This window comes from Lepisma saccharinum, chromosome 23 (genome assembly GCF_977018435.1).
Source record: "Lepisma saccharinum chromosome 23, izLepSacc3.1, whole genome shotgun sequence".
NCBI classification, from domain to species: Eukaryota; Metazoa; Arthropoda; class Insecta; order Zygentoma; family Lepismatidae; genus Lepisma; species Lepisma saccharinum.
This window is the reverse complement of record NC_139251.1, coordinates 14,618,579-14,630,583: the sequence shown is the minus strand read 5'-3', so window position 1 is coordinate 14,630,583 and position 12,005 is coordinate 14,618,579. Positions and strand designations below refer to the sequence as shown.

The 12,005-nt window shown below is 37.7% G+C and overlaps 1 protein-coding gene across 1 annotated transcript; it reads right to left on the bottom strand.

Annotated features, from left to right (window-relative positions):
• Nucleotides 1-3,988: 3,988 nt before the first annotated feature.
• On the bottom strand, nt 3,989-10,302 carry LOC146005431 (uncharacterized). Its single transcript, XM_083144674.1, has 2 exons — nt 10,131-10,302; nt 3,989-4,752 (listed from the first exon to the last, which is right to left on the bottom strand). Exons 1-2 carry the CDS (start codon nt 10,300-10,302, stop codon nt 3,989-3,991), a joined length of 936 nt encoding a protein of 311 aa, XP_083000800.1.
• Nucleotides 10,303-12,005: the final 1,703 nt, after the last annotated feature.

Genomic DNA, 12,005 nt, shown 5'->3' with positions numbered 1-12,005 from the left:
ATTTGTCTCATGGGCATTCGGCGAAACGGGAATAAACCGGCCAAGACTCGAATCTGGAACTTTCTCTGGATATATTAGACCGTGAATCTGCCACTCAATAGGAATATTTGTTTCAAATCAACTTACTTAATCTTTCCTATGAAGGCCAACTGCAACAGCCTCTGGCGAGAACAGGCGTCTGTGATTTGCAGAGAGCAGCGTCGAGCTCTGTGTAGGTGATGATGATTGACGACCGGTTGATGACGAAGCCACTCATCACCTCATGCGTAGCAATGCATGCATGTGGAGACATGGCAGCAAGCTTCATGTATGCTCTGGCGTAGCCTTGGTAAGTTGACCGAATGAGTCGAAAGTGAATTGGGACTTCACAAATCAACCTTAGGCCGGCTTTAGACGAAAGCATTTCCTTTAGCATTTTTGCTAGCATAAATGCTATGTAAAGGCTTCCAAAAAATCTTATAGCAGATTGTACTTTACACGGAAGCATTTTATGTAACTTTTCGGCTAGCTTTTGCGATTACAATGTATAACATATACAGCATGAAAGGAATGTCGAGTTACACCATATATGGCGAGTGCACGGTGTTTACAATTGAAAAACTAAAATATTCTTCCATTAAAGGTTGTAAAGTATGTATTTAAGCATCGCCATTGCTTTGTACCTAATAACGTTTTACATGAAACGTTATTCCTCTCGGTTGAATAGTTATCGGCTTTTAAAAATGTGAAGTGATACATTGTTTACATCTCACGCGGCCGCCATTACAACTGCACTCGTGACCTAGAGGTCGCTTCTGATTGGTTATGCTACGGAAATAGAACGGGTTCTTTCCTTGAGAAATTTCATGTCCCCTGAAATGCCATAAGAATTTTCGCTTTACACGGTAGCATTTTGGTCATGGCATAAATGTTAAGAAAAATGCTAAGGAAGATGCTTTTCTCTAAAGCGGGCTTTATTTATTGTGGGATGATGGGCTCTACGAAATGTTCTCGAACTTAGAAGCTACTACTACGATTCACCGGTCGTCATGGGTTTGGATGTCTCCCAGATGACTGTTGTCTCTGAATAATTTCAGCATATTGATTCCAAAATTGAAATTCATTTTTACCCATCTAGTATTTTAGAGAACAGCAATGTATTAACTGCCTTAATTTCACAAAATAGGGCCCCACATTTGGTACACTTCTTACATATAAGTCGAAAATTGGATGAAGGTAAAGAATTAAGTCTGATCTGATTCGACTATTGTGTCCAAACGTTCAGAAAAGTTTGGAGTAATAGTTTCCAAAAAAGATATTAATTTAAATTGAATGAATTGAAATTCATTTTTACCCATCTAGTATTTTAGAGAACAGCAATGTATTAACTGCCTTAATTTCACAAAATAGGGCCCCACATTTGGTACACTTCTTACATATAAGTCGAAAATTGGATGAAGGTAAAGAATTAAGTCTGATCTGATTCGACTATTGTGTCCAAACGTTCAGAAAAGTTTGGAGTAATAGTTTCCAAAAATGATATTAATTTAAAACGGTAACATTTTGGATTACATTATTGAAACTAAAAATTTTCACCCCAGAGCGTTACAGTTAACTTTAACCAACCAACAAAGAATTTACATACTGTACAGCTCTTACTTAGATCAATATTAGGATCATTCATTACAATATGCAATTTTGACTGGATCAAAAGTCTGCTGCCTAATTTCTGTATCTTCCACTTCAGATGTTGATTTACTGCTGTCGAAATGAACACACTTTCCCAGAAGTCCCGGGCATGGGTATTTGTGACTGTTTTTTCTTCAATTTCATTATATCATCACTCATTCTCATCGTCGCGATTAGCTAAAAAGTGGCAGAAAAGCGAAGTTATATAAACCAACTCAAATCAAATCAAACCTTCCCGTTTTATCAGCCATAATATGCACTGGTTTAAAATTGTACAAGGGCAGTCAACTTTAAAAATATCATAAAAATTTCTTCATTATTCTAGTCGTTTACACGGTCGCCAATGATTTGAAAGATTGGCTTTACCTAATCTCATATTACCTTTTCTTAAGTTTACAGATTGCAAAAATAAAAATATTAACACATCATAACTTTGAATATATAACTGAATTAACTCACTTGTACAATTGACATGAGCATTCCTTTTATGAGCCATCTCTAGATATAATTTTTTTATCACCAACTTATTGAACAAAATAAATATGTATCAACGTTGTACACACCTGACAATTTTCCTCACTAAATAAATTCAAAATAATTGTGAAAATTAATTTTTGGGTAGTCACAGAATTGATTTTTTTTTTCGTGCGGAAACAGTCTTTTGTAATAGTGATTTGCGTTCGTATTGATGAAATGGAAATATATACCTTTATTCTCTTGCAGCCGGAAAGTTTTGGAAAATTACACAGATACATTTATATTATTGGACTCATTAGTTGAAAAATGAAACAGATGAACTCATATTATGTAGAGACATTTTACAGATGTAATGTTTTGTGATGCACATTGCATTATTATACACACTGCAAGTACTGTCAGTACTTCATATGGCCACCTTTGGTCTTCACCTTTGGTTCTTTTTTAGCACATTTTAATCAGTTTATGTACAGCCTTTATACCTACAATTCAATAAACCAAGGCATATTTTAGTAGTTTGTGTTTTAGTTCCAAGTCTATTTAAAACTTCTAAATAACCAAATCTCTGCTCATATACGGTTTCATGTATTACAGACATGCCATTTGCTGTCTTATTTCTAAACTTCAAACCACGTGGTTTATGAAATTATATGTTGCTCGGGAGGTATAAATATAGAACACCCTTACAACAATCAGAATTAATATTATTTCCTTTCTTAACCAAACAAATAGCATAAATAACACGGTAAATAATGTACGTATTGAACAAGGCATTTTTGCGAATGTGCAAAGAATCGTCCTGCCACCTATTTTTTTGGACACAGTAAAAGAAAGGATTGTGGGAAACAAGATAATATTACCATATGTGCTTCTTTTTTACAATGAGTCCAACAATTTGACAAATACTATATTACCAGAGTGCATCTTCTTACCTACGCTCATGAACAATATCTTCTCCCGATCCATAATTACATCCGGCGATTCCTCATAACGTTCAGTAAGTCTGACAACACAAACATGCCATCGTACGCTTTGAAGTTATGTGCAACCAATACGATCTTCTTGAAAGAGGAGCTTTCGATAAATAGCTAATCCATAAACTGTTTCACCGGGTCCACATCGAAACAGTGCTGACGAATACCACATCCATCACAATTATTGGTCATATCTGGAACGTGCACGAAAGTCGGTGGCTTTCCAACAAAAAGGGTACACTGCGTTCCTTCGAAATCGTAGAACATAAACATATATTTGGAGCTCGTTTAAATGTCCTTGATCATGTCGCATGTAACATAGGTGATTGATTTTTTATATTCCTTATTTGTTATGCAATATTTGTACCAACAACGATGCTTGCAATTGTACCGATGCATAGATAAACATGCACGACTATACTTATCGTTCTTACCTCGACGATGTCCTGCTCGCGGTACTACGGCATCAGATGTTAAACATTCCTAAAACAGTAATCCGTTGAGTGTAATGACGCACTGGACCGCCTTGGTACATACCCAGTTTATATAAAAGGAGGACGAGTCAATCTTTTCCAAGTTCTCGCTGTCGGTTTGTGTATAAAATATAACTTTACTTATGCGTATCTACATGGTAGCAATATATACAGAGTAACAATATCCACAAAATGCTTCAAATTTTGAAATATTTGCATCCTTACCGAACTCGATATCTAGACAAGAGTTCTGTCGCTATATAAGAACTCAATATCATCCAATGTGAATTTTATACCGGCGAAGGAAACTCTTGCACGTCCAGAAACATACACATCTGCTTTCGAGCCCAAGCGAAATTCATGCATAGTCGTTAAAAATGCCTGAAGATCTACTATTCAACTACTGTCGTCTTCGAGTTCACTCTTCACTGATGTGAGGAAGTAGACAGGTTCCTGTGGAGATTCAGAAGTGACAGGTAAAGTGGACTGATCAACTGCGCCTGGAGACGCTGATGCTGGGGTTGAATGATGCCTTTGAAAGGAATTCGTGTTAGCCAGTGGCTGGCTCTGATGTACTGCACAGAATTGGTTGACATGACCAGACTCCTGTACGTGGTTGTAAGAACTATTTTTGCAACGAACATCCCGAAAGAACTTTAGAGCGTGCAATCTGAAATCAAGTTTGTCGTCATCGTTCAGTTTCTTGTAGTCTGGCAGAATTGATAGTAAGAACATTCTGTCCGGATCATCATAGTCATTTGCAGGACTTTTACATCTATGCGTAAGTTCATTCTGATTGATTGAGGGCGATTGTGTTTTCCGAGGTTTGTTAACGGAGAACTCAGAATCGGCTTTGTGTAGGCTTTCAGGTACTTGTGGGTTACTGATGTCTGCCTCCAGGTCGCTCGGACCTACTTCACTTCCATCGTCTTGTAGAGATACATCTACAAATGTATCTTCTCTCCTTCTGTTTTCTCCCTCGTTTTCTGGTTTGTTTCTTGTTGTTCTCTTATTCTCCACTGTCGAAAGAAGAAACGTCAAGACATCTGCGTATACATATTTCTTCTTCTTGTTTGGTGCCACGTCACCACTTTTTCCATGGTTCAGAAATTTCAGGTAGTTGTCCCTGATGTGACGCCACTTATTCTTCATCTCCTTAACTGAAACAAATAATAAAGTTTATTACCAAAGTAAAATATTAAATATAGTGTACAAACAATCTCAACGACCAAGGTTCTGAATTAAAATTATGGGCATATCATGAGGATTTAATTACCCTTTTTTCACTCAATTCATCTAATGGTGATTTACCTTAATTAATTAGCATAAGGGGGCAGAAAAATTATATGGAATAACCATATATAATCAAACAAAATAATGTACACAAAATTCATTCTCTTTGGGTAGGAGTTAAGTCTGAGGTAATTATCAAAATTTAATTAACAACTCGTTTGAATGAGTTTCCAATTTCAAGTACAATACTTGAGAATACTGAAGAAACGTAATAAACGAAAATGATATTAAGGAGGAAATAAGAAACAGACTTAATTCAGGAAATGCGTGTTACTTTTCTCTTCATAAACTTTTATCTTTTCGTATAAACTAAAAGTTAAAATCTACAAAACAGTAATTTTGCCTGTGGTATATGAAAGTGAAATTTGGTCCTTTGGAAATCCTTAGGAAAATATTTGGACCTAACAGGGATGAGTAGACAGGTGAGTGGAGGTTACATAAATTTGAACTGCAAAATATGTATCCATGTCCAGATAGAACAGTGGCGGCGATTGGGTTCCAAAACCGGGGGGGGGGCAAGGTGCCAAAACAGGGGGCAAAGACAGTATATTTATCTTTATAAATAAGGTTTAGCATAGCGTGGGGGCAAAGGGGGGGCAACTGCCTCCCCTCACCCCCCACCCTAATCGCCGCCACTTTATTAGAATAATTAAATCAAGAAGATTTAAGTGGGCAGGCCATGTGGCACGAATGGGAGAGGAAAGAGCAGGTTACAGGATTCTTGTTGGCAAACCTGATGGTAAGAGACCTGCAAGAAGGCCAAGACGAAGATGGAGGGATAACGTTGAGATGGACCCAAAGGAAATCGCTAGGGATGGAAGATATTGGATTGATCTTGCCCAGGATAGGGACATGGAAGGCTTCTGTTGCTGCAGCCACAAACCTTCGGGTTTAAGAAGGTTAGAGGGTAAGTAAGTTGGATGGATGTAAAGGGATATGGAAGTGGAAAGGAACCATCATTCCATAAGTGTATATTCACTGACACTTCTGGATTGCAACAACTCCAGACTTTTGAATGTTACCTGCAGACCCACGCACAAGGTAGGGCAAGGGGCCCTTGCCCCCTTGAACCATGAATTTTTGAATGTGAACCTATAAAAACCAACGAAAATAGTATTGACGATATTTCAGATTTTGCAAGAATTTCGATTTTGTCCCCTCTTCCTGTCGTGTGGATTGAGGATAATAAAAAGTGCTGCTTAAACTCTGAGATTATGCTAAATGCTTCTAAATTGTGCTAAGATTTATTATTAATTACTTTTTTTTGGATACCTGCAGTTTCATGTTTAATTATGCATATACGTTTCGAGTTTGAACTTGCGTTACTTATTATTCACTACACAAAATTGTGTAGAATGGCTCAAGAAACTAAATTGGTTCAGCATAGAACTTGAAACGGTTTGAGAAACTGGTTTATTTACCGCCAACCTTCTATCGATTTACTGCTGTAAAATCTCCTCAGGAACAAAATCGACACGATAAAGAGAATATAGAGGATGGATCATCGCAAGGTTGTAAAAAAAGCGTGTCGCTGTGTATGCATACTCTTTTTTATTTGAAACAAGTCCGCTGGTGAAGTATAAATAAGATTTGGGCGAAATTTTATTTATATTTCCTGAAAACCTATTCCTTTGAATTCGATTTTCCTCTCCTAGGGAATCGCGTTTGCAGATTATGCTAGATTTGACCATTATGCCAAAGGCAGGATGCTAGGGCCAACGAAGATCAAACTGTGCTACGTTTAGTACCATTTTGATGGGGTTGGCACCACTGATTGGGGAACCCCTCCATGCTTCCTCGCTGGATCTTTAAAAACCGCAACCTTTCCCCTGCCCCTTTTCCAGTCCTCGCCCATCTGTCTGTAGGATGACCTCAGCGAGCGGCAGCCAAGCCTGTGTGTCCATCGTCTTTGGGCTGCAGCTGGAGCGAGCGACAGCAGTCAACTCTTGACAGTAGCTAACCTAGTCAATTGTACGTACATTGGGCTCATAATTTTATAACGCGCATTGTTATTAAACTCCTAAAAAGTAGAGAACTGGAAGTAAGTATAAATGAACTGCAGGAAGTTCCTCACTTCCTACATGGAGGAATCGCCCCTGCATATACCTCTGTGGCAGTAAGTGCAAGAATCTATTATATGATATTACCAAACGCTATATTCGCTGTTATCAAGCTCTTTGGATTTGATGGCGGACTTCTCTTTGAGTCGATTTGCTTATTATCAATTGGAGTAGTAAATGATCTCCCCCTAAAATGTGCCTTTATGGTACGGTGCTATATTCACCGAGAACTTCACTTTTCTTTTTACCTTAATGGTCTCCTATGCTAAACATCAAACCTTCGATGAGTGTTCTAATGCTTAGAAAACGTTCTATTCGTGAGAGATGTAAAATGATTTCATCTACATTATGGTCCATAAGTATTAGTGCCCTTATGTCTACGATTATATTCTTATAATTTTATTGCTAATTTCTTCTCGATCTCCTTTTATAAACTGCTTTGCACTTTCCATGTAATTTGCGTATGACACTATCTCTCCAGCTTCGTTAAGAAAGTATTAACACTTCCATATGGTAGCAAATAGATTTTGTGTACCTTTTCTCCAGATTTCAACCGTCCTAGTACTACATATTTCCTACTTCCTACAGCTCTAGCAAAAAAAAAAAAAAAAAAAAAAAAAAACGGAGTCGAATCCCGGTCTGCACCTCAGACCCGTAGCCAGGCAGAGACCAGGGGGGGCTCAGACCCCCCGGAACTGCCATTAGCCCCCTTTAAATTAGGTAAAACTATTTTGTAAAATTTGTTTGAAGTGAAGAGTGAAAATGTAGACGTGTCGCAACTTTAAATAAGGATGAATCCACAGAATATGAACAGCAGCTATTACATTCGCTCATCTTGTTTATGAGCTGAATTCTAAGCAGCTGCAAGTATTTAGAAGATTATCTAAACTTTGTAAGGTCTTTCATAGGGGAGCTTCTTTATCGAACAGATAAAGTGTCCCTTTTGGGACCTCCCGTTTAGACAGAAATCTGTGACTTTGATGTCATCGTGCAAATTCCCTTCGCATCTGCATTAAGGCCAACCAACAGCTCTAAACTTTTGGGAAGGAAGGAAACGGAGTTTCATTGCTTTGGCAGGCGTGGAATGTACTGTAGGCAATGTGGTTGAATATTGTGCATTTCTTTGTGTGTGATATAAATAAATATCTGTATCATCTAAAATAGTGTGGAGTGTGTAAGGGATGATTTCAGTATCAGTCAAATAACACTTCAAGAGATGTTTTAAAAGATGGAGAAAATTGGAGTATTTGTATGATATTTATAAACTTTATGTAACTTAATGACCCTCCCCCACACACACATACTGTTATTTTTTTTTAAAAAAATGGGCTTGATTTACAAAGCCCCCCCCCCCGATAACCCGTGAACCCCCTGGAGATCACTTCTAGCTACGGGTCTGTTGCTGTTTTTTGTGAGTTAATCTATATCAATTGCATCCAATCATCATCAGCGTCGAGATTAGCCAAAGTGGCAGAAAAGCCACGCTAAATAACAAAAATACGGATCCAGAACATTCGACCATAAATTATAATTATGAAAATGATAATAAATTACAGTAATAAATATTTTTTATTAACATTTGCAGTTGTCTGACAATACAAGGTAAGCTCAAAGCACATTAATAACGAAGCAATTAACATTTTAATTTTGGTGCAACTCAACTTGAATACACTATTTGGCAATTCATACTGTCAAGACTTGAGTTACGTCACTCTGTTAAGAAAATGACAATTAAATGCGGTGATTCAATGCGTTGCCTATGTTCCGTTACAATATGAACCGCACAAACTTAGAAATAAATTTTGTGAAATTCAATAATTGAACGTGTTTGTTTTGTTCCTATTTATAAAGGATACCGTTGCACTTATTTCCAATACATCCTCCTTACCTCTCTCAGTAAAGAAAACTAATAAATGAATGCCCTTTTATTAGTCCAAATATGCATTCTTGTGTAGCTTTTGGATGTGACTTTCCCAAATAAGATATTTCGCTCTAAATACGTCCTTGCAGCAGAATGAGGATATTTTAGATATATCACACTACAAATTATTCCTTTCACTGCGGGAACAGCAAAAGTAGTTTAAGCTTCGAGCTCGGTCGTCAAAGTTCGTAAGTGATCGGAAGAACTTAGGGCAGGCAGATCAAGTGAGGTTGAGTATTGGTCAAGCGTAGTACTATGGAGCAACCTATTATAGGATGCTCTATGGTACTAGGAGGGAGATTATGCTTGAAATGTTAATAAATAATATTAACATAAACATGGTCTATTGATTATTGGGAGACATGATGTATAATATAGCTACAACAATATATTTTATAAAGATAATTACATTTTTCTGTATTATTTGTGATGTTCCCTCTGTCCGTAGTGTTGCCCACGGGACGAGACGGGACAGGCTTTTAAAAATTCGAGACGAGACGAGATTGACCATGTGCCATAAGACAAACGAATATTTTCGAGACGAGACAGCATTTCCACGAGACTCCACGAGACGAGACAGGCCAAAGTCTCGTCTCGTGGGCAACACTATCTGTCCGCTTGCTAACGACACCCGTATCTATTATGTTAAATACAGGATGTCCAAAAAGTTACGTATCTATCTATCTACACACACACACACACACACACGTGTGGTCAGTGGCGGCAATTGGGAGCAGTTGCTCCCCCTCACTTCTTGCCACCGCACTATGCTAAACCTTATATAACAAGGGGGAGTAAACTGTCCTTGCCCCTCTCCAGTTTTGGAATCCAATCGCCGCCACTGGATTTAAGTGTGTGTGTGTAAGTGTGCACAGTAAAAAAAAAAATTGTCGCTTTTATGAAATCGCTAAAATTGCCATAAAATTTCTGAAATGTAACCTATTTTTCGTATACAAGCCATGTAATGGTAAAAATAAAACGACAATGCATAATAAAATAAAATCAGAATCGAAACGTTTCAATCCCACATAAATTATGTCTAGAATTATTTGCTAAATAACTGTTACACTTGAGAAATCACAAATATTACTCTTTAGTACTATGTTCCTCATTTAAACTGTAAATTTTAATAAACCTGAAAAAGTGGGGGGCAAGTTCTTACTTTGCCCCCGGCAACTTACCCTATGTGCAGAATATGTTACAAAACGTGAGCTGATAATTTTCAATACGCATGTAAATATAGTTAATATATGTCACTATTTACCTTTCTCTTGTCTTTCAGAGTCCACCATTTCTGTCCAATCGCCATACATGCTTTCCCCTATTTCACTCCACTTCTTCTCACGGATATTTTTATCTGAGTAGTCTTTGGACCCCTTGTCCCAAATTGCTGGTCTCTGTTGAACACAGTCTATAAACTTTTCCGCGTCGAACATTGTAAAATTAACGCCACGAAAGAAACGCTCCCGTACAACGGCTCAGAATACCTACGTGTACTCAACCGAATGTGCGTCACGAACTGTTATCCCGCCGTGACGCTAGGCGGCAGCACGGTGCGGCTGCGGTTGGGTGCGGTGTGTGTGCGGCGACCTGCCGGAATCCACATTCCACTAACTGTTATCGATCGCAGTTTCAAGCCGGACCGGTTTAGCGTCTGCTGCACAACGGATAACGCGAGCAGTGATGTTCCCAGCAGGGAAATTTCCCAGGAACGGGGAATTTTAGAGTAGAAAATTGCAGAAAAGGGAAAAACACATAAATATGTGTGAGAAACGGGGAAATTTAGAGTCTGGACATTGATGCTCATTTACAATTTTGTTTTTATACTTTCTTCAGTTTTCCTTCTTGAAGTTACTGTCATTGTCTTGTTGGAATCTGTAGATAGGATGCATGTCTATCTTTTGCGCATTCTGCTTTACATTGTTTTTCAATATGTCCAAATAGACATATGTATCCATGATACCATCAATAAACTGGATGGTACCAAGACCTTTGGACGACATACAGCCCCAAATCATTAATGACCGACCACCGTGTTTAACTGTTGGAACTGTGTCATTGTCTTTATTTGACTTTCTCCAGATCTATTCATCCCATCTGACCCGTATATATTAATCTTGGACTCGTCTGACCATATGACACTATCCCAAAATTCCTGGCCCTTGTGGATGTGCTCTTTCGCGAATGAAAGTCTATTCCTGCGATTCGCTTTCTCCCTTGGGTTGTTGAACACAATTGTCGGGTTGGGTCTGAGGAACATGTGATTGCATCATGTCATAAATCTGTCATTTACCCGAGAAAGAACTCTTGTGACCCACCGTTGAAGCAAGCCTTTACTTTACAAATTAGCAATTAGGATTTTGATAACTTCAATGAAACTCGGACGTCATTATTTAACATTTCGAAATATTTTATCACTTATTGATCTACAGTGTTTTGTTTCTTTTTCGTTGCTATGGTCAAAAATGTATATAGAAATTTATACATCGTAATTTTACATTATAAAGAATGTGATAATAGTTAATTATACATCACATTAATGCAACAACGTTTTCCAAAATATAACAAAACAGAAATTAATAACATAGATATATCATCGTGTGTATTAAGCACAAAATTAAACAAAACATAATAAATTAAATAAATGTGAATCTTTGGGTCAGTCACACCACACCGTCTGGCCAGAGGATGCCGATCCCTAATGGCTTTCAACTCAGAAAACGATATCATTTTTCGGAGGTTTCTGTGTGCAGTGAGCTCTTGCTTGTGCGGGTCTGATTTCACTATTCATTGGTGAATGGGTCCGTCGACCCCTCCCCCCCAAAAAATTAAAAAATTGGAGAATAGCATCATTCATTGCCTTTTTCTTTAAAAAAACAGAAGGATAGAATATTGTCCTTAAAGTTGTTCTTTTGTATTCCAGTTCTAAAGCGAAATGCTCGTAGTTTAGTGTAAAATGCACGAATCAGGTAGAATTTCGTGTTTTCATATTCTACCTCTTAATCCAAAACACAATTGGTTCCACGATTTTTTTAAATTCCCAAAGTAAGATAAATACAACGTAAATTTTCACATAAGTGTCAAATGTGAAAAAGTAAAGAAAAACAGATGTGTTGAAACTGGTGCACACCTATAAAAT

Bases quoted from the DNA above. Each gene is read 5' to 3' on its own strand.
- LOC146005431 (XM_083144674.1), bottom strand. From the start codon at position 10,302: ATGTTCGACGCGGAAAAGTTTATAGACTGTGTTCAACAGAGACCAGCA. The intron at 4,753-10,130 runs GTAAATAGTGAC...TATTTGTTTCAG, and splicing joins CTCTGAAAGACAAGAGAAAG to TTAAGGAGATGAAGAATAAG.